This window comes from Brassica rapa, chromosome A06 (genome assembly GCF_000309985.2).
Source record: "Brassica rapa cultivar Chiifu-401-42 chromosome A06, CAAS_Brap_v3.01, whole genome shotgun sequence".
NCBI classification, from domain to species: domain Eukaryota; kingdom Viridiplantae; phylum Streptophyta; class Magnoliopsida; order Brassicales; family Brassicaceae; genus Brassica; species Brassica rapa.
Window position 1 is genome coordinate 8,127,602 of NC_024800.2, and position 21,412 is coordinate 8,149,013.

General features: G+C 36.2%; 5 protein-coding genes across 9 annotated transcripts; 1 reads left to right on the top strand and 4 right to left on the bottom strand.

The window, feature by feature from the left end:
• Positions 1–2,579: 2,579 nt before the first annotated feature.
• LOC103872766 (phosphatidylinositol/phosphatidylcholine transfer protein SFH4) lies at positions 2,580–6,132 on the bottom strand. 3 transcript variants are annotated; one of them, XM_033273315.1, is made up of 13 exons: positions 5,833–6,132; positions 5,359–5,668; positions 5,139–5,238; positions 4,711–5,055; positions 4,515–4,616; positions 4,379–4,428; positions 4,184–4,283; positions 4,020–4,097; positions 3,826–3,939; positions 3,618–3,741; positions 3,150–3,544; positions 2,976–3,047; positions 2,580–2,869 (listed from the first exon to the last, which is right to left on the bottom strand). In XM_033273315.1, the coding sequence occupies exons 1-13, from the start codon at positions 5,864–5,866 to the stop codon at positions 2,846–2,848; spliced, it is 1,848 nt and encodes a 615-aa protein (XP_033129206.1). In that variant the 5' UTR covers positions 5,867–6,132; the 3' UTR covers positions 2,580–2,845. The 3 variants fall into 3 exon arrangements, with proteins under 3 accessions (XP_033129206.1, XP_033129207.1, XP_033129205.1); XM_033273316.1 differs by having other exon boundaries at positions 2,580–2,866; positions 2,973–3,047; XM_033273314.1 differs by having other exon boundaries at positions 2,582–2,894; positions 2,973–3,047; positions 5,833–6,131.
• Positions 6,133–6,827: 695 nt separating this feature from the next.
• LOC103872767 (bifunctional nuclease 2) lies at positions 6,828–9,457 on the bottom strand. 3 transcript variants are annotated; one of them, XM_009151201.3, is made up of 11 exons: positions 9,208–9,457; positions 8,714–9,005; positions 8,460–8,630; positions 8,316–8,365; positions 8,191–8,247; positions 8,037–8,102; positions 7,870–7,944; positions 7,650–7,768; positions 7,463–7,554; positions 7,257–7,334; positions 6,828–7,165 (listed from the first exon to the last, which is right to left on the bottom strand). In XM_009151201.3, the coding sequence occupies exons 2-10, from the start codon at positions 9,003–9,005 to the stop codon at positions 7,273–7,275; spliced, it is 984 nt and encodes a 327-aa protein (XP_009149449.1). In that variant the 5' UTR covers positions 9,208–9,457; the 3' UTR covers positions 6,828–7,165; positions 7,257–7,272. The 3 variants fall into 3 exon arrangements, with proteins under 3 accessions (XP_009149449.1, XP_033129208.1, XP_009149450.1); XM_033273317.1 differs by having other exon boundaries at positions 8,714–9,011; positions 9,208–9,444; XM_009151202.3 differs by having other exon boundaries at positions 6,828–7,160; positions 9,208–9,239.
• An 883-nt stretch (positions 9,458–10,340) lies between these two features.
• Positions 10,341–11,084, top strand: LOC117126056. Its single transcript, XM_033273423.1, has one exon. The coding sequence runs from the start codon at positions 10,341–10,343 to the stop codon at positions 11,082–11,084; it is 744 nt and encodes a 247-aa protein (XP_033129314.1).
• A 5,464-nt stretch (positions 11,085–16,548) lies between these two features.
• LOC103872768 (chlorophyllase-1) lies at positions 16,549–18,138 on the bottom strand. Its single transcript, XM_009151203.2, has 2 exons — positions 17,749–18,138; positions 16,549–17,392 (listed from the first exon to the last, which is right to left on the bottom strand). The coding sequence occupies exons 1-2, from the start codon at positions 18,016–18,018 to the stop codon at positions 16,688–16,690; spliced, it is 975 nt and encodes a 324-aa protein (XP_009149451.1). The 5' UTR covers positions 18,019–18,138; the 3' UTR covers positions 16,549–16,687.
• A 513-nt stretch (positions 18,139–18,651) lies between these two features.
• LOC103872769 (protein YeeZ) lies at positions 18,652–20,737 on the bottom strand. Its single transcript, XM_009151204.3, has 8 exons — positions 20,427–20,737; positions 20,240–20,332; positions 20,080–20,158; positions 19,916–19,994; positions 19,782–19,821; positions 19,569–19,703; positions 19,356–19,493; positions 18,652–19,274 (listed from the first exon to the last, which is right to left on the bottom strand). Exons 1-8 carry the CDS (start codon positions 20,642–20,644, stop codon positions 19,013–19,015), a joined length of 1,044 nt encoding a protein of 347 aa, XP_009149452.1. The 5' UTR covers positions 20,645–20,737; the 3' UTR covers positions 18,652–19,012.
• Positions 20,738–21,412: the final 675 nt, after the last annotated feature.

Here is a 21,412-nt window from a genome sequence, read left to right on the forward strand (position 1 = left end):
CGTTTATGGTCCCATATTTACGTATAAATTGTGTTAGTTAGGGCTTAGTAATGTCAACATATAAGACGTACCAACCGATTGAGCTTGTTAAGAACTCGTCTAATCAACACAGCCACAACTCAGTGCTCTGAAATACACGATATCAATCAGTTTAGGCATATAAAGGTCTCAAATCTAAAAATATTATTAATATAGACCGAATGAAGACCCGGATCAAAATATATATGAATTGATTTATTTTCCTTGGACCCCATATGGCATACGATTCGTGGAACATCATATATTTTCAAAGATGACATTCGAATCATTCCTTAAGACAAATATATGTGAGAAAGCATTACTAATTTTGTCACGTTTTTTACCTGTCCCACAGTAAAGAGACGGTCTATGGTATTCAGGTATGGTATCTAAGAACGAATTTATATAGTATCGAAACTAAGAGTAATATATTTTATCTATTGATTTCTTGCAAGCAAAATATCAAGCTACTTTTCAATCGTTTCCAAACGTATATTTTAATTTCATAATTAAACTATTAAAGAAAAAATAAATAAACAAGTTTCGGTGAACCACGTGGGATTTGCTGCCAAGCAATTTTCCAACGCGAATAGATTGCCAAATGAGGTAGTAATTTCACGTGTACATTCTGCTTCACGTTCTGACGATGAGCCTCTTTCTCGTTATATATAATTCGTATTCTTTAATCTAATTTAAATTCTTACTTTTGTTGAGCCGTGTTTCTTTTTATGTTAACATGTCTTATAAGTCTCTTTTTATACCATGTATTTGTTAAATTGTCTTAAATCAATATTACAGATATACATCTATTTAAATAAATATTAGAAAGTAGATTTTAAAAAATATGATTGATAAAATATATCCATTCACATGATTAACAGTTATCATATGCTGTTTTAGGGGAGAACTATAAACTTGTTGAGACTTCATAAAATAAAAAGTCCCAAATAAAAACAAGGATGATTTTGTTTAAACTGGTTTAATTTAAAGCATTTAATTATTTATTCATATTTGAATACGTCATAAATGATAAAGCTACCTTTCGAAGTCGATTATAGATTATTCGGAAAGAAAGGACACTAGTCTAACTCAGTGTTTGCTAATTGCTTACTTGTTTGGTTAGTTCGACGAGAAAAGAAAAACTATCAAAGAATTGGTAAAACATGTATCAGGCATAATTTAGTTTGATTGAGAATTTTTTTCTTAACTAAAAAAAAAATTTCAAATAGGAACCAACATTTTTTGAATCCAAATATGAACTAAATTATAAAGTACTCTGAATAAAATAAATTTATTTACCAGATATGCAAACCTAATAAATCAAACAAAATATATAATTCAAACTGAACTAGCCAAAATCTAGATCTTTTTTTTTCTTCAAAACATTTATGCCATTTAACCGGTTCTATTAACCCTTGATTTCAAGATAATTTGTTGTTACAAATTTCCCTTTTATTTATTTGTAAATTTTCGTGCTCTATTGATGAATGATCACAGTCAGAATAAAAAACATTGTAATAAACCCCTAACAACTCAAATTCCAAAAGATATAGTTTTACAAAGTTGAACGATGACAAACTTGCACTCTTGTCCTGTCCAACTTTGTTTGGACTCTAGTATTAATCTAACGATCATACAAATCATAGCTTGCTTTGTCAAAAGATCCGCAATAAGATTATAAGATGAATGAATTAAAGTAAAAAGTTGGTAAGAAGTAAAAAAAATGGCGTATTTTTTTTCTTTGTACAAGCACCTGCCCGACCTCTAAAAATAAACTGGAAGCTAAGAGCCAATACAGACTACTTATGGGAGCGAGGGAGCAATCATTGAAGGAATTTTCCGCAAGCTTCCATTTTCTTTGTAAATAAGAATGTGTTTTCTTATTCTTTTTCTATAGTAGATTGCCTTCAGATTAAAAAAAAAAAATCTATTAGATGATCCTAATATCTAACAGTGGAGTACAAAATAATAGACATAAATGTACTGTTATATGGCAAGTGAATCCAACCATTGTGTTCCAAACTTTAGTTAGCTAGCTCTTGTAATCATAGTGCAAAATCTCTTAATCAGGAACCAAATTCCTTGTACTAAACAAAACCTCACTCTTAATTTTTAAACTTTTGTCGATACAAAGGCGTCGCCTCATAAAAAGAAAAAGAAAAGAAAGAAAATGCATCTTTTGATTGATTTTATTGTGGTTGGAAAAAAAATCAGGCTTAAGTTTGGTTTAAATTAGAGAGAGACTCCACATAACCTAATTAATACATATCTTGTTATGTCAAACCATGTTGTTCTATATCAAGATTCCATTCACACTTTTGTTGTCGTTCTGCTCAGCCTAATTTGATGTATCGCAACTCATAGCAAAAAAACGAGTGTTGTGTGGCATTGTGATGGATGATTCGTTATTGTTAGGGAGAATTGTACTATCCTATTACAATTAAAAGAGGTTAACAAACTGTACCAGAAACTTGCGACGAGTCCTTTGTTTGGTCATATCAACATGTGGATTGTCGATGAGTCCCACTTTTAACATGCAGGACCATACATTATGCAATCCATGTCACAAATCACTTTATTTTATTTTTGTTCTTTTCCTTTAGTTTTTACTTTTGAACTTTCAATACAGAATCCATAGTTGCAACACCAATAATTCACACAATTCAATAGTATCATCATGCAGACTTTGATTATTCAAAAAAAAAACTTGGATTAAACTAAAATCTCACTGCAAGTTTCTTCTTATCTTATATACATAAAAATCCACTGCAACCTTTGCTTTCAGACCTATAGTAAATGTTCCATGATCTAATTAACTCGCATCTCTTCACCAGCAGAACTTCTTTTTTTTTTTTTTACCAGCAGAACTTCTTTCTCTGTATCATATGCTCGATCATTAAAACATAGATATTAAAATGGAGTTGGAGAAAAGTTAACTGCAAATAGAGACTAACCTTGTACTTAGCTTCCTCTTGCCTGTCTATGTAACCCAAAAGTTCTTCTTGCTTCATTAAGGCCTCGTGTAATGCCTGCTCAATACAGATATTATGTCATTACAAGGTACATAATGACTTATTATCAACATCATTGAGAGTTTTAGAACCAGCCCATTAGATGCTTTATGCTTATACCTTTTTTGTGTTGATAAGCTCTGCTTCTAGTGCATCCACGCGATAAACCGCAGCATTGAGCAACTCCTCTTTCTCATGAGGCATCTCGGATTTCCTCAAGTGGAGGGTTTCTATCTGTTTCTCGAGATCCCCTAGCCTGCTTACAACAGAGGACATGATGACTCTTTCATCGATAGTACTTGGACGAGAAGGCGAAGGAGGACGAGATTCCCTTGCATTTGGTTCATCACACAGCTCATCTCTAGCGCTTGAGGGAATCAACTGTGAGTGCCTTATAGTCTGTGGCAGAGTCAGAGAAGCGAATAGTGCCAAAATGTTCATGAAGAACATAGTTAGCCACCTCCAGATATGATTAACCGTTTCTATTCTCTCCAAACCTGATGTATATTCAGGACCTGTAACACATTCCATTATATCATTATATGTCTTAACATTTTAGAAATATAACAATTTAGTTTCCAGTCTTACCTTTGGAAACATTTGTAATCATCTCTTGGGACTGCCAAGCAACATCCACAACTTTGTCCACCATTGGCACACAGTCTTCATACTCGGATAAAACACTAGGACTTGCTTTACCGTTGGCCTTGATCTAAAACGAAAGCATAATCAGCATGTCAGGTCAGGTCAAGAAATAAAAAATTCTACGTTTTTTTCATGCAACTTGAACGCTTACATTTTCAGAAACAGGAGTTAACTTAGGTACATGATTATAAATATTTGTTTTTGGTGAAGACAACTCTTCTACTTCAGACCCTGACTCTGCTGTTGATGTGTCACTAGCTTTCATCTGAACCAAGATAGGATATTACTATTACAGTCGGATAAACTTTATGTTCCAGATACCAAAAAAGATTAGACAACCCTTACCCCATAATATGTTTGCTTATGAGATGGAGATATTTGAGCACCAGCATGCCTACAGAACGTCCCACCACTGCGACCCATCTGCATGAAGGCTAAGAAAATCATTAGAATGATCATATAAGCATATAACAAAAACATAATGAACAATCAAGAAACAATCACTCCACCTTTAGTATCTCAGGGTCCTTCCACGGCCCTTTATCAGATCTCATACAGCCTCCCTGATCAGCACAAGTGCAAGTACCACCGAGAAAATCTGGCAGCTGACTGAAAAATAATTAAACATGTTCAGATGATACAATTATATTATGGAGATATATGATAAGGAAACAAAACACTTAAAGACTCTTAAGACTCCCTACCTTGCATCAACCACCTCAAGTAATTTGTTCTGGTACTTGTTTCCAAGCACCTATTAGGACAACGTTGATGTAATTAATTATTCCACAAGGAAAAATAAAATGTTGTAGCTATGTAGAAACAAAGGCTTTAAGTTACATCTATCTTGGAGACAGTCTTTGGATCAAGAAACGACTTCACCGTGCCCCAAAGTAGCTTAAAACCAGGCCCAGCATTAATGATGAACATACGGTGAAGTGTCTTGCACATATGTCATAACAAATGTGTTAGTAAACTATGCTCAAAAACAGGCTTTTGCTTATAAGAAAGTGAATGGCAGGAGTAGAGCTATTACCTCAGGATAGTTATCATTATCAATCTTTTGAAGCTGGGTGATAAGATCCCTAGCAGATTTAGTAAAATTCTTTAATCCCACGCCTTGGACATCAAGAATTGTGGTACTGGAGTCAACGTGTCTCTTAGCAGCGATGCAGCAAGCAGGAAACTTGATGGTGACAGTTTTCTCAAACTCTTTAACATGATATCTCAGGTATCTTTCCAATGTAGTGACTTGCAAGAGTTTGCACGGGTCGACTCTTCCCAATCTTTCAATGTAAACAGGTCTTCCTTCCTTGTCTACACCATGGTATCCCTGAGGGTAGTATTTGAGTACTTGATCCAGTTCAGGAAACTCAAAGTCCTGCCAAGTAAAGAAACCCAGTCAGCAAACTAATATATTTCCACGTCACCCAACAAATGAAAATTAACAAAACCTTGTGGTACCTCCAAAAGGGTGTCTGTACCAAAGTCCTTTCTCCATTGGATCATGTTAGCCCACATTAACTTTGCTTTTCCAAGATCGAATCTCCTAGCATACAAGAATCTACAGAAAGAAGACACGTCATGAAACACATATGCATGATCTCATCATCCACATAAACGTTAGTACAACAAGAAATACATGGATTCACATGATTATTATAGGGAAAGAAAAAAAAGGGACCTCAACATCATGTGATAATCATCAAGATTTGGAGGAAGCAAATCATCAGAGATGAGTGACTGTCTGAACTCAGAGACATATCGCAACTCCTCAACATCATGTATGTCTTCAAAGGTAAGAGATGGAGTCCGATCGATGCTTCTTCCCTTGCTTGGTCTCCTCTTCCTGCTCAGAGAACGTCTAAGTTTGCTAGAAGCCTTTGACGCTTTCTTCTTGAAGATTCCGATTCTAGTCTTCTTCTCATCCTCTGAAACTTCGAAATCTGACTTCCGTTCTCTTCTCTCATCAGTGCTGGAGAAACCTTCAAAACCTTGAAAGACAAACAATTCAAGATTCATATTAAAAAAAAATAATACAATTGAGAAAAGTAAAAAAGATGTAATCTTCACTCTCTAGACATATTACAACCGATAATAGTTATTGTAAACCCCTATGGAACTTGGTAAACAGAAGACGATGAAGAGAAGGACTTACAGGGTATTGTGAAACGATCAAGAGGACCAGACATGATGAGAACGGATCGAAGTTGAAGAGTCGACGAGCCTTGACAATTCGGAAGAAAGAGAGAACGCAGAGAGAGATAGTGAAACGGTAGATGAAGAATTTACTGAGGAAATTTAAGTTTTTCTTTGGGTGCAGTTATGATATTTAATTAAATGTGAAATAAATGTTATTTCCATGGCCGCCGGAAATACAAAGAAATCTCTGCCATCAATGTTTGAATATTGTCTCTTCTCTTCCCTTTCGTCTGCCTCTTCGTTTCTTTTTGATATTTTTAAAATTATTTGTTACAATCCAACAGCGGTTCGTTTTGTAATTATTATTTGATTCAGACATCAAAGACACGTGTGAAGCTCTTGGCGGGAACCCACTTCTGTTCGATTATGACTTGTTTTTGTTTTTTTAAATTATTTTTTCAGAATCTTTTGAAGTTTGGCTTTTGCATTAAAATAATCTGCCTGTAGGCGTCAAATAATTTTTTTAATAGTATAATTAAAGCAAATAATTTTTTGGAAGCACCATATCGAATTGGTTAAGGTTTAAAAATTTTTACACCCAGATTTGGAGTTCAAAGCCTAGACTATACAATTTATTGCAGATTATAGAAAATCCAGGTTTTAAGTTCCAGAGAGAACGATTTATTAAACAATTATGCAGACTACAGAGGAAAAGCTTGCAAGGGATCTTCAACATGGTGCAAGTAAATCTGGTTAAGAATAGATTTTCATAGGACGGCTCAGGTGATGCAGTTAGACGTAGGTCTTCATAAGACAGATAGTATTATCGGTTGTCGAATCGTCTATTTAATATTTCCTATATCATAATTGTAAGATCATAATAAATCAGTGTTAAAAAAAAAAAATTTTTAAAGATACTTTATTTTTATGTTGATAATTATACGTGCGGTCCTACTTCCGGTAATCCGGAATCTGCAATAATGCGCTAAGGACAAATTGACAAAAACGAAATCATTCAAGTAAGACTTATTCATTAAAAATATTAATCTAATCAGAGTTGGCTTTACTTTCCGATACGAGGGATGATCAATGCATGATTATGTACACACCACTGATTGGTTTCACACGATAACACTACATACAAGATTTCATATTTTGTCTTTATCTTCGGGAACTTACTAACGTGCACAAGTGTAGATAGAGATCAAGTATTCTCCATCACACGAACGAAAGAGATTATTTCTTCTGCAATTTGCGAGCGTCCATTTCCATCACTTTGATCGCAGCTTCTAGCAATGGCTTCTTTATTATTTACATATTTATATAAATGTTTTTGTCTCCGAACTGCTCTGCAGTAAAAGAAACAAACACATAACATAAATTACTAGTTTTAGTTTGCCTATAAAAGCCACAAAGTAGACTGAGCTTTTATTTCTCTACCATAACTGTGAGTCGATCATGTGTATTTCTTTAGTTTGCGTTTTGCTTGAAACTGGCCAAGCTTGTCTCTCCACTCAGCTGCAACATCCATTGAAACCACACACAATACAGGCAATTTAAATAAATAAACAGAACCAAGATCACCAGATTAAAAAAAAAAGATTTTGAAATGGGAGAGTTCAGGCAGAGGGCGAGACTAAAGTTACCTGCTTCATCATAACGTTCTTCATTAACGGCTTGCATCATGTTGTTCAAGAGATCAAACTCTTTTGTATCAAGACAAGGCTGACCATTTGGCCTAACACAAGTAGGAAAAACACAAACGTTTTTAGTTAAGTTCGTAATTGTCAACGTTGTTCCGACTAATTTCACTAGCGACATAGAATTAATTACCGGTCTAGTTCAGTATATAATAAACCATCAGAAGCAGGTGTTTGCTTTGATAGCTTTCCAGACTCAATGACTCTCATTCCATCACTATAAGCTAGAAACTTGTTCACTTGGACAGGTACCTAAAGAGTGAGGAGCCACACCATTTCTCAAGATTGATTAAAGATGATCCCCATGGAGAGAACTCTCTATGTGATTGTTCCCTTTAATATAACTATAATACCTTGCATCTGACAGCTATATTAATAGCATCTGAAGGACGAAGATCAAAGCTGACGCAATCCGACTTATCACCCACCTGCAAATCCCCATTCAAAAGCAGCCTTAGCATAAGAAATGGAAATGAGACACTAAATGGAAGATGCATTTTGTAGACTAGAAGTTGCAAACCTTTGAAAGGAATAACTGTGCGTAATACGCCTCATGAACTCTCGTGGTAACTCTAACAAGCCTAACCTGCAGGGAAAGTTGGTTACTTTCTTCATAATATAAGAATTTGTATTAAAAAAAAAGAAGGGTGAGAGGAAGAAGCATAAGGCTTTACCTCGTAACCCATTTTATCTACCATCTCCATCACCACTTCATACATAGTTGGCCTTGCCTACACAAATCAATCCCTATGTTAATAACTCACACAGAAGCTGGAGATAATAATATACAAAAACGTACTATTTTCACATTTGTCATTGCTGCCATAAGCAACACACTTGGCATCTCCACTGCAATTCAAACCCAATAGAAAAGAGGAGGAGATTCAAAAACACAGGAAATAAATAGAAATACTCTAACAAAAATGAACCTTAGATCACATACAGACGATAATAGGAAGGAGAAGACCAGTTCCATCTTCCATCTTCAGCACAATAGCAGAGTGTGGAGCATAGCTAGGAAGATTCCCACCCTGAGGATTATTGTGGACACATCGAAGTTGCCTACCGTCTCTCATCTTCACCATGAACCCATCTGGTCCACTTCTTACCTCAACTAATAAAAAAACACCAAGAAGAAGACATCAGTGATTAAAATCAACATATAAAAAAAAAAGATAAGATTTAACCGAGATTCACCAGCTTCAAGTACACTAGACTTGACATAATCTTCATCATTCTCGTTGAAATTCTCTGCTGTGCTCCCAGTACCATCAGAGTGCGAGCTGAAAAGACACTGTATACCCTTACACCTCCGCACCATCAGAGTGACTGAAGCAACCTGGGACTTGACGTTTCTGGTCGGACTACCCCAAAACTGGTTCCTGAGAAGCCTAGGTCTCGAAACAGAGCAGTTGACAAGTGAAGCAGACACACCCAATTGTCTAGGACGAACACTAGGGCAAACGATCTGTGCTTGAAGCGACCTCATCTTCGTCGACACATAAAAAATGAAAACTTTTTTTTAGAATCAAACGTTACCAAATATCTCTTGATTCTCAAATAGAAACTTCTTTAACTCAAAATTCTATATACAAATTACTGATCCGACACAAGAATATGAATTAATCTCGTAGCTGGATCTGTGCGATGAACATATAAATCGAAATACCAGAAAGAGTTTGGATTCTTACCTTAAAATTTCGTAAGATTCAATTGGATGATTCAACAGATGACTAAAGGAAAGTATCCTGCACATTGCACAGACAGATCAACGAAGGATAAAATAAGAAAGATATTTTTATCGCCTCATTTGACGAATTTGCCCTTTTTAGTAATTGCTTGCATTTTTTTTGCTTTTGTTCGTGGAGAGGGGTAGAAACGAGATTTCTTGTTAGCTGTGATGACGCGGAGGGTAACTCGTGAAATACTGACAAGTCATCAAGTAACAGTCGCCGAATAATTATCCCTGAATGGATGCCACGTGTGCGGCGCTCGTGTCAGTATGGTTGGATAAGGTTGTTTGGATAGTATTAGATTTAGAGGTGAGAGTGACATTAGTGGACTGTTTCGTAGCGTCGAAAGTCAATGTCAACAAAATCGGCTTTAGGCCCATTTAAATAATTATTGGCCCAAATGTTAAATGTGAAGTTCGTGAGGACACACTTCTCTTTTAAAATTGGCTAAATCAACCTGCATAACTAGGATACGTTAACTTTTTTTTTCACGCTGAATTCCATTAGAATACCAAAATGTGATCACCAGTATTGTTTTCAAACATACAGATAAGAAAAACAAAAGGCTTTAACTAGACAAATGGCCAAGGCAATGAGGGAAACCAACTGCAATGTATGATTGATATCGATTTCCATTGATCACACTATCAGCAATAAGCTGAGCGCCTTTGATGTCATTAGGAGCATGGAATTGAACATTCCAATCCAAAAAGGCCTGAAGCAAGGGTATAATTCTCTATATATTAATAGAAAAACATTTAAAAAAACATAACAAATTTTTGGATGTCAGCTTATAGACTTCCAAATCAGTGCATTCAAGAAATAAATAGCATCTGTGTTGCATTTCTTTGGTCTGGACCGGTGTTATCAACGCATAAAACTAAAGTAGCTTGGGTGGATGTGTGCAAACCAAAAGATGAAGGAGGTTTAGGCTTGAAAAATCTGGCAGATGCGAATAAAGTGTCTTGTTTGAAGCTTATTTGGCGTATTATCTCTACTAGGTCTTCTTTATGGGTTAAATGGATATGGAAATATCTCATTCGAAAGGGTTCTTTTTGGAGTGTTAATGAGAGAGTAACAGTAGATCGTGGATGTGGAAGAAGCTTTTGAAACTGCGGCCTTTGGCTATGCAATTAACTAAGAAGGAAGTCAACAGTGGAGCCACCACCTCTTTCTGGTTTGAGAAATGGTCATCAATTGGCCAACTGATTGAGCTAACAGGAGCAAGAGGGTGTATGGATCTTGGTATTCCTATAAACTCTACGGTGGAGAAAGCTATTCAGATGTATCGAGCGAGAAGGCATTGTGTTCACCCTCTTAGGCAGGTTGATCGCGAGATTATGGCTCTCAAAAATAAAGGTCTCAACCAGCTAGATGATATATGCCTTTGGAAGAGGGAGAATGGGGAGTTTAAAACCGATTTCAGAACATCTCATACTTGGAATCTTGTAAGAAGCTCATCTCCAAAGGTGTCTTGGGTAAAAGGAGTGTGGTTCACTGAAGCTACCCCGCGATTTTCTTTCTTAGTTTGGCTTGCTATTCATGACAGACTAGCAACAGGAGATAGGATTCTTAGGTGGAATCCACAAGCCGTTTCTACATGCTGGTTGTGTAACACGGAAGCTGAGACTCGTGATCACCTATTTTTTGAGTGCTCTTTTTCCAAGGAAGTCTGGATTGGAACCATTAAACAATTGGCAGGGCGTGGAGAAGTGTACAAATGGGATAGAGTGCTTCGGATTGTTGAGAAGGGTTTACATAAGTGGAGTCGACTGTGTTACTGCGTTATTGCTTTCAGGCCGTGGCTTATGCGTTATGGCATGAGAGGAATGTGAGAAGAGTGGGAGAGGCATCGCAGCCAGCTACCTGTCTGATCGCAAGGCTTGATAAGCTCATTAGAAACAGAATATCTTCATTGAGAAGGAGGGTAGGAGGTAAATATGAGAAGATGATGGAAGATTGGTTTAACAGAGGCTAGTATAGCTTGAGAGATATAGAAGCATATTTTCTTTCGGTTTGCACTTCATGTATTTAAATATGGTAGCAGATAAAACTCTGTACAAAGGTTTTTTTTTATTTGAATAAATTTAAAATTCTTTCAAAAAAAAGAAAAAACATTTAAAAAGTTATAATTTGTAATTTGTACTAATTAAAAAATGTCATGCTGAGTTGTCACATAATTATAATGTTAATTTTGCTTACGTGAATCAATTGAGAATTTTGTAAGTCCAAAATTAAATTGCCAGGGAATGTTATATTATATAGTATGTCTATTATGGATTATTCATTTATCAAATTAAAATTATTATATATTCTTTCCTTAAATAAAATCAACGGAATTACCTAATGTGATTAAGATATATATGGCAATTAATGATTTTAAATAATAAAGATTTGCTGACAATCTTTATATTTTCTATCATTTTTGTTTAGTTATTTATTATTAAAATAAATTACACAATTACATTAATTATATAATAAAATTTTAGATTTTTTGTATATATTGTATTTTGAATTTTTCAAAACGAGTATAAATTACTAAAACTGTTAAAAGTCTCACACAAGCTTTTGTGATCAAAGTTTAAATTTTTTTCTATAATAAAATACAATGATTATAAAATTATATGAATAAATAATTTTATTTTAATAGGTGTTTATGTTAATATATATATATATATATAATTATATGAATATATATATATATATATCATATCGTTTAAATCAAATTATACATCATATGAAAATACCTACTTATATTTTGATATCATGTAAATTTAATTATATATCATATACGATAGATAAGATTGATTGTTTTGATTTATTAACCTTAAATTGATTGCGAATAATAGTAACTGATTTCTTAGTTATTTAATATATAATTATTATTTTATTATTTCATAATATGCAGAAAAACGTAAAATAAGTAATAAATATAAAATATTTATTCTGCACACGGCGCATATCTTAACCTAAGTATGTATCTTTTTAATAATTTAAAATCTTAAACATTTTCTAAATCTCAGACCAAAACAAAATAACGAAAATGAGAATAAACTGAAAAATTAATATTTATATCGAGCAAAAACCAAAATGAAAAATGTGACAAAAATGAGAAATATATTCAAAATGGATAGGATTGGCACGTGAATGTAAACTTCTTATAAGTATAATTAACTTTTAAATTTATAAATAATTTCATTGTAACCAAATAGTAGATAGATTCTTTGGCCTAAACGTTAGGTTCTTATGCGACAAATGTTTTTTGACCTAAAATATATATATTTTTTAAATGGGATCAGCTCATTAGTAAACAAATTATGTAATTAACAAAAAAGTTTTTAAGAAATTGTTTAAGGGCAAAAAATATTGATTCGATCAAAAATCTAAATTTTATTTTCCATACAATGTTTTTTAAATAATTTTCATATATATTTGTGCATGTCTTATCCTAGTTAAACTATAGTTTTGAAAGCAAGGGTAGTTAAACTAGGATAGGTTAACTAGATATGGAACTTATTTTATTTTTGGTAAAAATGTAAGATATGGAAAATTAAGAGAATAGAATTAAAAGGCTAAATCAACCTTCATAATTAGGATAGGTTAACACACTCTCCTTCAAAATATCATAAGGCCAACCAACCTTCATAATTAGGATAGGTTAATGTTGGAACTATTTTTACAAGCTTTTTGGACTGAGTAAAAATTAAATATGTGTGAATAGAATTTTACAAGTTAAAAAATTAATCTAATGTGAAGTAAATGTTGTATTTTATATGGAGAAAGTTCATCAATGTTGCAAGCCCATGCGTTGAGTAAATGATGGAAAAGTCTTTTACAAAATTGATGAAAAAGCCACGGGACACAAAGTGAACGTAGAGAAATCAGTTATTACTTTTGGGTCTAAGGTGGATGACGGAACCAAGGGACTCATTCAAGAGATCACAGGAATCAGCAAGGAAGGTGGAACGGGGAATTATTTGGGCCTGCCAGAATGTTTCAGCGGTTCCAAAACCGAGATCTTCGCTTACATCTATGACAGGTTAACGGACTGACTGAATGGATGGTTTGCCAAACTACTGTTTTTGGGTGGTAAAGAGGTTATGATAAAGGCGGTAGCAATGGCTATGCCTGTGTACGCCATGTCCAGCTTCAAACTGACCAAGCAATCGTGTGAAAACCTCACAAGGGCTATGGCGGATTTCTGGTGGAACTCTCTGAAACTTAAAAGGAAGATCCATTGGCTTAGCTGGACGAAAATGTGCTTGGCAAAAGAACAGGGAGGCTTAGGGTTCAAAGATATTCAAAGCTTCAATCAGGCGCTTTTGGCTAAGTAAGCATGGAGAATTCTAAATCAGCCCGAGTCTCTCTTTGCAAAAGTCTTTAAGAGTAGGTACTTTGACAACTCTGATTTTCTCTCTGCAAAAAATGGCCCGTGACCATCATATACTTGGAGAAGCATACAATTTGGGAAGGAGCTGATAATTCAAGGTCTGCGAAAACATTTAGGAGATGGGAGCTCCATCTATGTGTGGACTGGTGAATGGATTGGAGGCACTGAAAGAAGAAGACTTTTGATGAAGAATATTTTTGTAGATCTACTGCTAAGAGTATCTGATTTGATATACCACCAGAATGGATGTTGGAACATGGAAAAACTGGAAGAGCTCTTCTATGAAGAGGATATCTGATGCATTTTAGCGATGAGAACAACTTTTAATGAGGAAGATTTTTGGGTTTGGCTTCATAATAGAAATGGGTATTATTCGGTCAAATCTGGATATTGGTTCATCAACAACTTCAGAAGAAGATTGAAGATTCAAGAAGCAGAAGCTAGGCCCTCTCTAAATGTCCTCAGAGAAGAGGTATGGAAGCTTGAGACACCTCCAAAATCAAAACTTTCCACTGGCGTGCAGTGAGTAATGCGATACATGTGGGTGAGCTTTTGGTGAAAAGAGGAATCAAAATGGACCTAGTGTGTCAAGCTTGTGGTTTTCAAGGAAAATCTATTAATCACATAATTTTTCGCTTCTCCATCGCAAGACAGGTTTGGGCGTTGGCAGACGTCCCTTATCCGGAGAGTGATTTTGATGAAGTCTCTCATTTTTCAAACTTCCACTCCTTGCTACTCTTAATAAAGAACACCTCGGTTCCAGAAGAGGTGAGAAACTCGATTCCTTGGATTATGTGGTATTTATGGAAATACAGAAACGAGATTATCTTTGAAGGAAAACAAGCTAGAGCCATAACTTGGTGGCTAAGATTAGAGAGGAAGCAGAATTCTGGTTAATGGCTCAAAAGAATGAAGAGCAGAGAGTAAAGGAATAGCAAGAGGCAGTGACGGTTGTGAAGAAGTCATGGTCTGCTCTCCCCCAATGGTTGGTTAAAATGCAACTTGGGTGTTTATCGGAACAAAGAACAGAACAGATGTGGAGTTGCTTGGGTGTTGAGAGATGACCGAGGTAAAGTCATGTTACATAGTCGTCAGGCTCTCTCAAATATCCAATCCAAGGAAGAGGCAAGCTATCAAGGGCTGTTGTGGGTGATAGAGAGCATGCATTATCATCATCTCAACAGAGTTATCTTTGCCTCAGATGATGATCTTTTCACGAAGGTAATTCTAAGACCCAAGGCATGGCCGAATTATAGATGCCAGCAGGTACAGTTGATGGAGAGACTCTGCAAGTTGGAGTTGTGGAGAGTGATAAAGGAAGACAGAGAAATTAATAAAGGAGTTTTCTTCATTGCCCAAAGTGTGATCAGACAGGTTTTGTCCAGTCGTATATAGCGGCAGGTGCTCCAAGATGGTTGGCAGGTCTCTTTGAAAATGAGGAATGCGTCCCCTCTCTTTAGTTGTGGTTGGGTTCTTACTAGGTGATAGATATTTTTTGGGAATGAGAAATATGGTATGTTCTCTATGTTCATGAGTTGGGATGTATTTTTTGGGAGAAAAGGCTCTCCTTTCTGTGGATGTCTGATCAAAAGAACCGAATGTTGTATGTTTCACTTGCTTGATGTTTTCAAGCTTTAATTAATTTAACAGATGACAAAAAAAGCTAAGTCTATTTGGTGACAAATGGCTTAAGCTAAGTTAACTTGATGACTAATCTAACTTAGTGACCAAGCTATGCAACTTAGTGACAAATGACAAAAGCTAAAGCTCACTTGGTGTCTAACATTGATGACTTAGTAACAAATGTCAAAAGCTTAAGGAAACTCAATGACAAATGTCAAGTTGCTTTATGACTAAGTTTTGTGAATCTCTCCTATAAATAGACATCTTACCTCTCCATTAAAATGACTCACTCATAGATAAGAATCTTAAAGATAAGCTTCCACATACAAAGTTCGAACAATACTTTTAGTCTTTCAAAGTAAGTCTCAAGAGTATAGCATGGTAGTTGTTTGCAGATTCTGTTTTGGGTGAAGCAAAACAGTCTCACGTGGTTTTTCATGAGACTTAAAATTTTCAATCTGGATTCTCGCATCCTAATAGTTAACACACTCTCATTCAAAATATCATAAGGCTAAACGAACCTTCATAATTAGGATAGGTTAACACACTTCTTCAAAATATCACAAGGCTAAACCAACCTTCATAATTAGCATAGATTAACACACTTCTCCTTCAAAATATCATGTTCAAGTTTCTAACCAAGATATATATTTTGCAATGAAAAGTACACAATTGATTTTGATTTTTTCTTTTCTTTTTTTTGGTAACAGAAAAGTATACAATTGATATATGTCGTATTTTCGAGATAGTAGTAGTTATATAATCATTTTTGTCGTGACGCAACTCCTTCCGTCGTCTGCTGGTCAGAACCCATGCCTGTGAACCTCGGAGTAAAATGATCACCACACACACACCTCGTCATATACGTACAGACAAATTGTAAGGACCATTTACTAACATTGCTATTTTTAAGATTCTTTACACACATGTGAATCTATTAGGACCATACAAACAAACAAAAATTTAAACGAGAGTTAATTTCGTATCTGTTTTCTTATCACACAATTCTATAGTTCTATGCAAGATATTTTGCACGCAATCAATTCAAAAATAAATCACTCCTTTTCTTGTCAACATATGCCAGACTCTTTTAGGACCTTTGTTTAGAGTTCTTCATATCTGTCATTTTGATCTCTTTAAAATTCTTATGTACATATGTTTTCTGGATCTCAAAATTTGTACTAGAATATTTCAGCACTTATTTTTATATGCATTTTTCAAAATTTTCATTTTAACCATTTTTCCACGTACTATAATAATCTGATATTTTTGGTACTGCAATTCCATAAGTAACTTGGAAACATTATTTATAGTTTGGAGGATACATATTCAATATGTTTATAATCAAAGTAGTGAAACATGCAATAAGTTTATTACGAGTTTGGAGCCTCTCTGAGGATTCCAATACGTTACATAACCACAAATCTAGACGAGATAACCAGAAGCTTCTTCCAGCTCCGGCGAAGGATCAAGCCTCGCCGGAGAAACAGAAGGATCCTTCACAATCTGTCGAATCTCCGACTTTTCACCCCATAGACTATACTTTAGAAACGCAACCACAATTCCACCAACAAAGCTTCTCATCTCACTCTTTTTGCGTTTACCGTTCTTACACATACAACCCGCCATAAACCCGACAAAACCGGGCAAATTATCGTCCAACATATCCATATGTCCGTAATCCGCAGCCACGAAATGTCCCTTCGTAGCCTTACACTCAATATAAAACTCCTCATGGTTCACTTCCGCTGGTGCGCATGGGGGCATCAGCATGTTACTTTTCGGTCCGAGACCCGTACCGATCACTGCAATCGGCATGTCCAGGTCGAATGATTCCGGTTTGTACGTTAAGATTTCGGGATCGGTTCTTATGCATTTGCTGATTCCTGCAACTGGATCTATTCCTACAAGAGCTGAAAATTTGATGGATGGGTCTAGTGTTGCGGCGTGGCCTAACGCAACCGCAAACGCGGTTTTACCACCGCGGCTATGGCCCACGAGTGCGGTGTAGTTGCCATTAGCGTTTACTGAACTTGGGAGGTGAGCTTTGAGGTTTTTCGAAGTCCAGTTTATCACTTTTCCAGCATCGTCTACTTCCACTTGTCCTCCCGGTGGCAAAATCTTGCACAGCTACATGTCATACCAAAAAAAATGATATTCAAATGGCTATGGCTAACTTATAAATTTAAAATAATTAAAATTCTTGCTATTATATCCGTTTGATAAATAGGCAATTTAAATGTCTAGCTTATATATATATTTACGTAATCAACTTGCATATACAACATGTATTTTATTTGATATACATACCACCTGAAAAATGAAATACAAGTCGAATATATTTTAAACATATTTTATTAGTTAGGAGAATGAAATTATATAGAATAGTTCTAATAACAACTATATTATTAGTAGACAAAAAATCAACTCAATTTTATTTTACTTCCATAAACTTAATACTATAAATAAACTTAAAAAATACATACCTGTGGGGCTACAACAATGTAGCCATGAGAAGCTACGTGGTTAATAACATCAGAGTAGAAGTAGTTACGAAGATAGAATCCATGGAAGAATAAGACGACGGGGTAAGTTCCGGCGACGGTTGGGGAGGTGATTATTACAGGCTTTGGAGGTGCGGTCAAATCGGTTTGCGACGGGTCTGCGGGGATCACGGTTGTTGGAAGGCTGCCTAACTCAAACGCCAAAGGAGTTGCCGCCGAGAAAAACGTCTCACTGTCCTCCTTCCCCGCCATTTGTATAATATTGGAAAAGGAGTGTGTTAAGACGTATGATTTATAGAAATGGTGATGAATGTCTCGACTGTCTCTAGTTATTACTATATAGGCGTGAATTTTTCTTATCCATTTGCCGGTTCGCGTTCTGTGGTTCTCGGCTTCTCGTAGTAAACTCAACATGTGATTCAATGGTATCTGTGAATCCGACAAATGCAAAAGAGCACGTGATTTTCATTTTTCCAATTATTACAGTTGTTAGTTAGAAAATTATTGTGCGTGCTTTAGTTTATTTCTCGTCTAGACGCCATGCAAGGTCAAACTGCTCGCCCTACCAATTGCCTCCCTTGGTTTTAATCGACGGCCATCTCCGTCAACTATTTGAAACCGCCCTCAGTCGTTGGATCCCAATCTTAGTGTTACACGTAGCATCTTCACATCCCTCGTTTCAAACATGCGGAAGAAACCCTTAGTTGATCGGTGTATTGAGTCCTCCGTTTTCTGCATTTGTTGCTGAATTTGTCTCCTTTGTTTTTACTGCATGTTATATTTAGATTTTAGAATCATGGATAATTTATCTCCTGTATATTTTGAGATTTTAATATGTTGATGATATACAACTTATAAGTAGTTAACTAACCAGTTAGCATTGCATGTTATAAATAAACTAGCTTTGTTAAATCGTGATGATACAAAAATATGAATATGTAGAATATATATTCGAGGAAACATTAATCCGGTTATAGGGATGGTTATCATTGCTTGAGCACCAAACGCTCCACGTCTTTTATGAAATGGCATTTTGGTTCCATCAGCTTCAAGTAGAGTATACCCACCCTTAGCCATGGATTCTATTCAAATGACGCAAAACAATTCAACAATGGCATCAATTATTTAACTGATGCAAAATCCAAAATCCAAAATCTAACAATGGTAATTCTCTCTGGCGTCTGATGTTCTCACAGACTGATGCCATTTTCTTGTCGTGATTCAGCAGTCTTGTCGTGATCCGTGCTTAAAACGGGTTGTCCATCTTCTCCCCAATGCTTTGCAATCCCAACTTGTACGAAGGATATAGCAATTTGACTCCTAGTTTATCCTTCATATGTTCGTTACTAACTCGTTTTTCGCCTCTCAACGAACTCTGCTCCCTAGACTCATACAGAAATGGCTTTGTTTCGATCTTCCTTTTCCAACGTTTCTCAATCATCTCCAAGGCATATTCAAACACCTCTTCTCGTGGTGCTGGATCATCATCGACAATGTTGTAGATCTCTCTGCCATAACACTCGAATCATCGGCCTCAAAATAAATGGTCATTATTTGATATCACAAACTGAACATGGAGTAGCATATACCTTGAAGATGGTTTTTCAATGGCAGCTTGAAGAGCTTGGCATATATCTTCAACATGGACTCTGGACGTGAATCTCCGGGACGCTCTTCTCAGTTGACTTTCAGACAAATTCTCCCTCTTCAACAAGGTATCAATCGCACTGCAGACAACAAACACTCCTTTAGAGGATCAGTCTTTAAAAGCCATTTTCTAGGCAATAAAAGCAGTGAATAACCTGCGACCAGGTCCATAGATACCACCAAGTCGAAGGACATGAGTAGAAACCCCAAGATCACTCCCCAAGCTCAACCATCCTTCCTCTGCAGCTAACCTCAGTTTGGCTGACTGAGTTTTAGGATTAGGAGGATGACTACAAGATTCATGGATTTACCTTTAGACTTACTATGACAGAAAAGAGAAAGAAAAAATAAATAAATAAATAACTTACTCTTCAGTGACCCAAGCACCACCATAATCTCCATAAACACCTAAAAAGAATCATCTTTAACCCAATTAAAAACCAATTAAAAACCAAGAAAAAAGATTAAGCTGAAGAAGAAGAAAGGCAGGCCCTTTACATACTTGTTGATGAGAGATAACAAAGCCACTGTAGATTTCCACTAGAAAGCTTCTCTCTGACAAGTTCTACATCCCGCAACATCTTTTGACGAAAAAAGAAAAGAAAAGCGTTTTGTGAGTAAAGGCAAAGAGGATAGGATGAAAAGGCAGAGGAAAGAAAGCAAAACCGGATCACCAATGTCAGCTAAAGGTGGAATGGAAACGAGCAGGTGAGTGTAATCCTTCACAGTTTCGAGCAAGCTCCATCTAATCAAAAAAAGGTAACAAAAGAGTTATAATAGAATCAGATTCAGAGATTAGAAAGTGGTTGATAGTTAAAAACATTACTCAGGTGAATCTGCGGAAAAGAGGTGAAGATCGATTCCTTTCTTCTCCCACTCTTTCTTCTTTGAATCACTCCTGCAAGTCCCTGAAACAACCCTGCAACATCGTCTTCCTCAGCTTGTGAAACGAGCTCAATCTGATTGATTATCATCAATCATACGAACACACACGAGAGAAATTGATATCATACCAGTCTGCTTCTTTGAGCTTTTCCGCGAAGAATCCTCCGACGAATCCCATCCCGAGAACGAACATCCGGTTCCGCGATTCTGAATCTGGTGTACCGGATCGAGAATCGCTGGTTGCTGATAATGGCCGGCAGAAGTTGATTCTACTAAGATGTGGAAATTTAGGTGGTGTAGGATGGAAACGGAAAGGAATCTCCGGCGACAACTGAAAAACTTCCATCGAAATCGGAGGACTGAGACTCTGTGATAGTGATACACGATGAAACTTACAGTCCTTGTGAAAATAAGAGAGGATTGAGCGCCGTTTTGTTTACTGAACTTGAAACATCACGTCGTTTCTACAATCCACTAATAATAGAGGAAGGAATCTGTAACATCCCGAGTTGTGATATGTGAAAAAGGCTTAAGAGAATTGATTTGGCTACCTATATCACCAAAGTTGACTTACCTTTTCCGAAACACATCCTTAAAGAACTCCAGAGTTAAGCGTGCTTGAGCTGGAGTAGTGGAAGGATGGGTGACCTATCGGGAAGTGATTCGCGATAGCGTGCGAGTGAGACCAAAGCATGGGAAAAGGTCGGGTGGTGATTGCAGGGTCAGTAAACAATGATTTCGAGTCTTTGGAAAAATTAACGGACCGACCGTCAGACGGGATGGGGCCCACGGGCCGAGAGAGCGGGCGTGGGTGGCCCATTAGCCGTGGGCGGGTCGGGGCGTTACAAGAATTGTAACGACCCTAATTTTGTTTTGGTGGAGCCTTTGTGGTTTTATTAAAATTAAAGCCCAATTCTCTCTTTTTATTTTGTCCCAAATTGGAAGTTTAGAAAATCTACCTCCTTTTCCTTCCTCTATATAAGAAACTCTACCCTTTCTCTTTATTCTCATGAAGTCAAAGTATTTCTTTGTGTGTGACGAGTTGTTGTTGAATTATTCGACGACCAGTCACTAGTGAATTTTTCGGTGGGATTTACGGGTGAGCTTCCGGCGA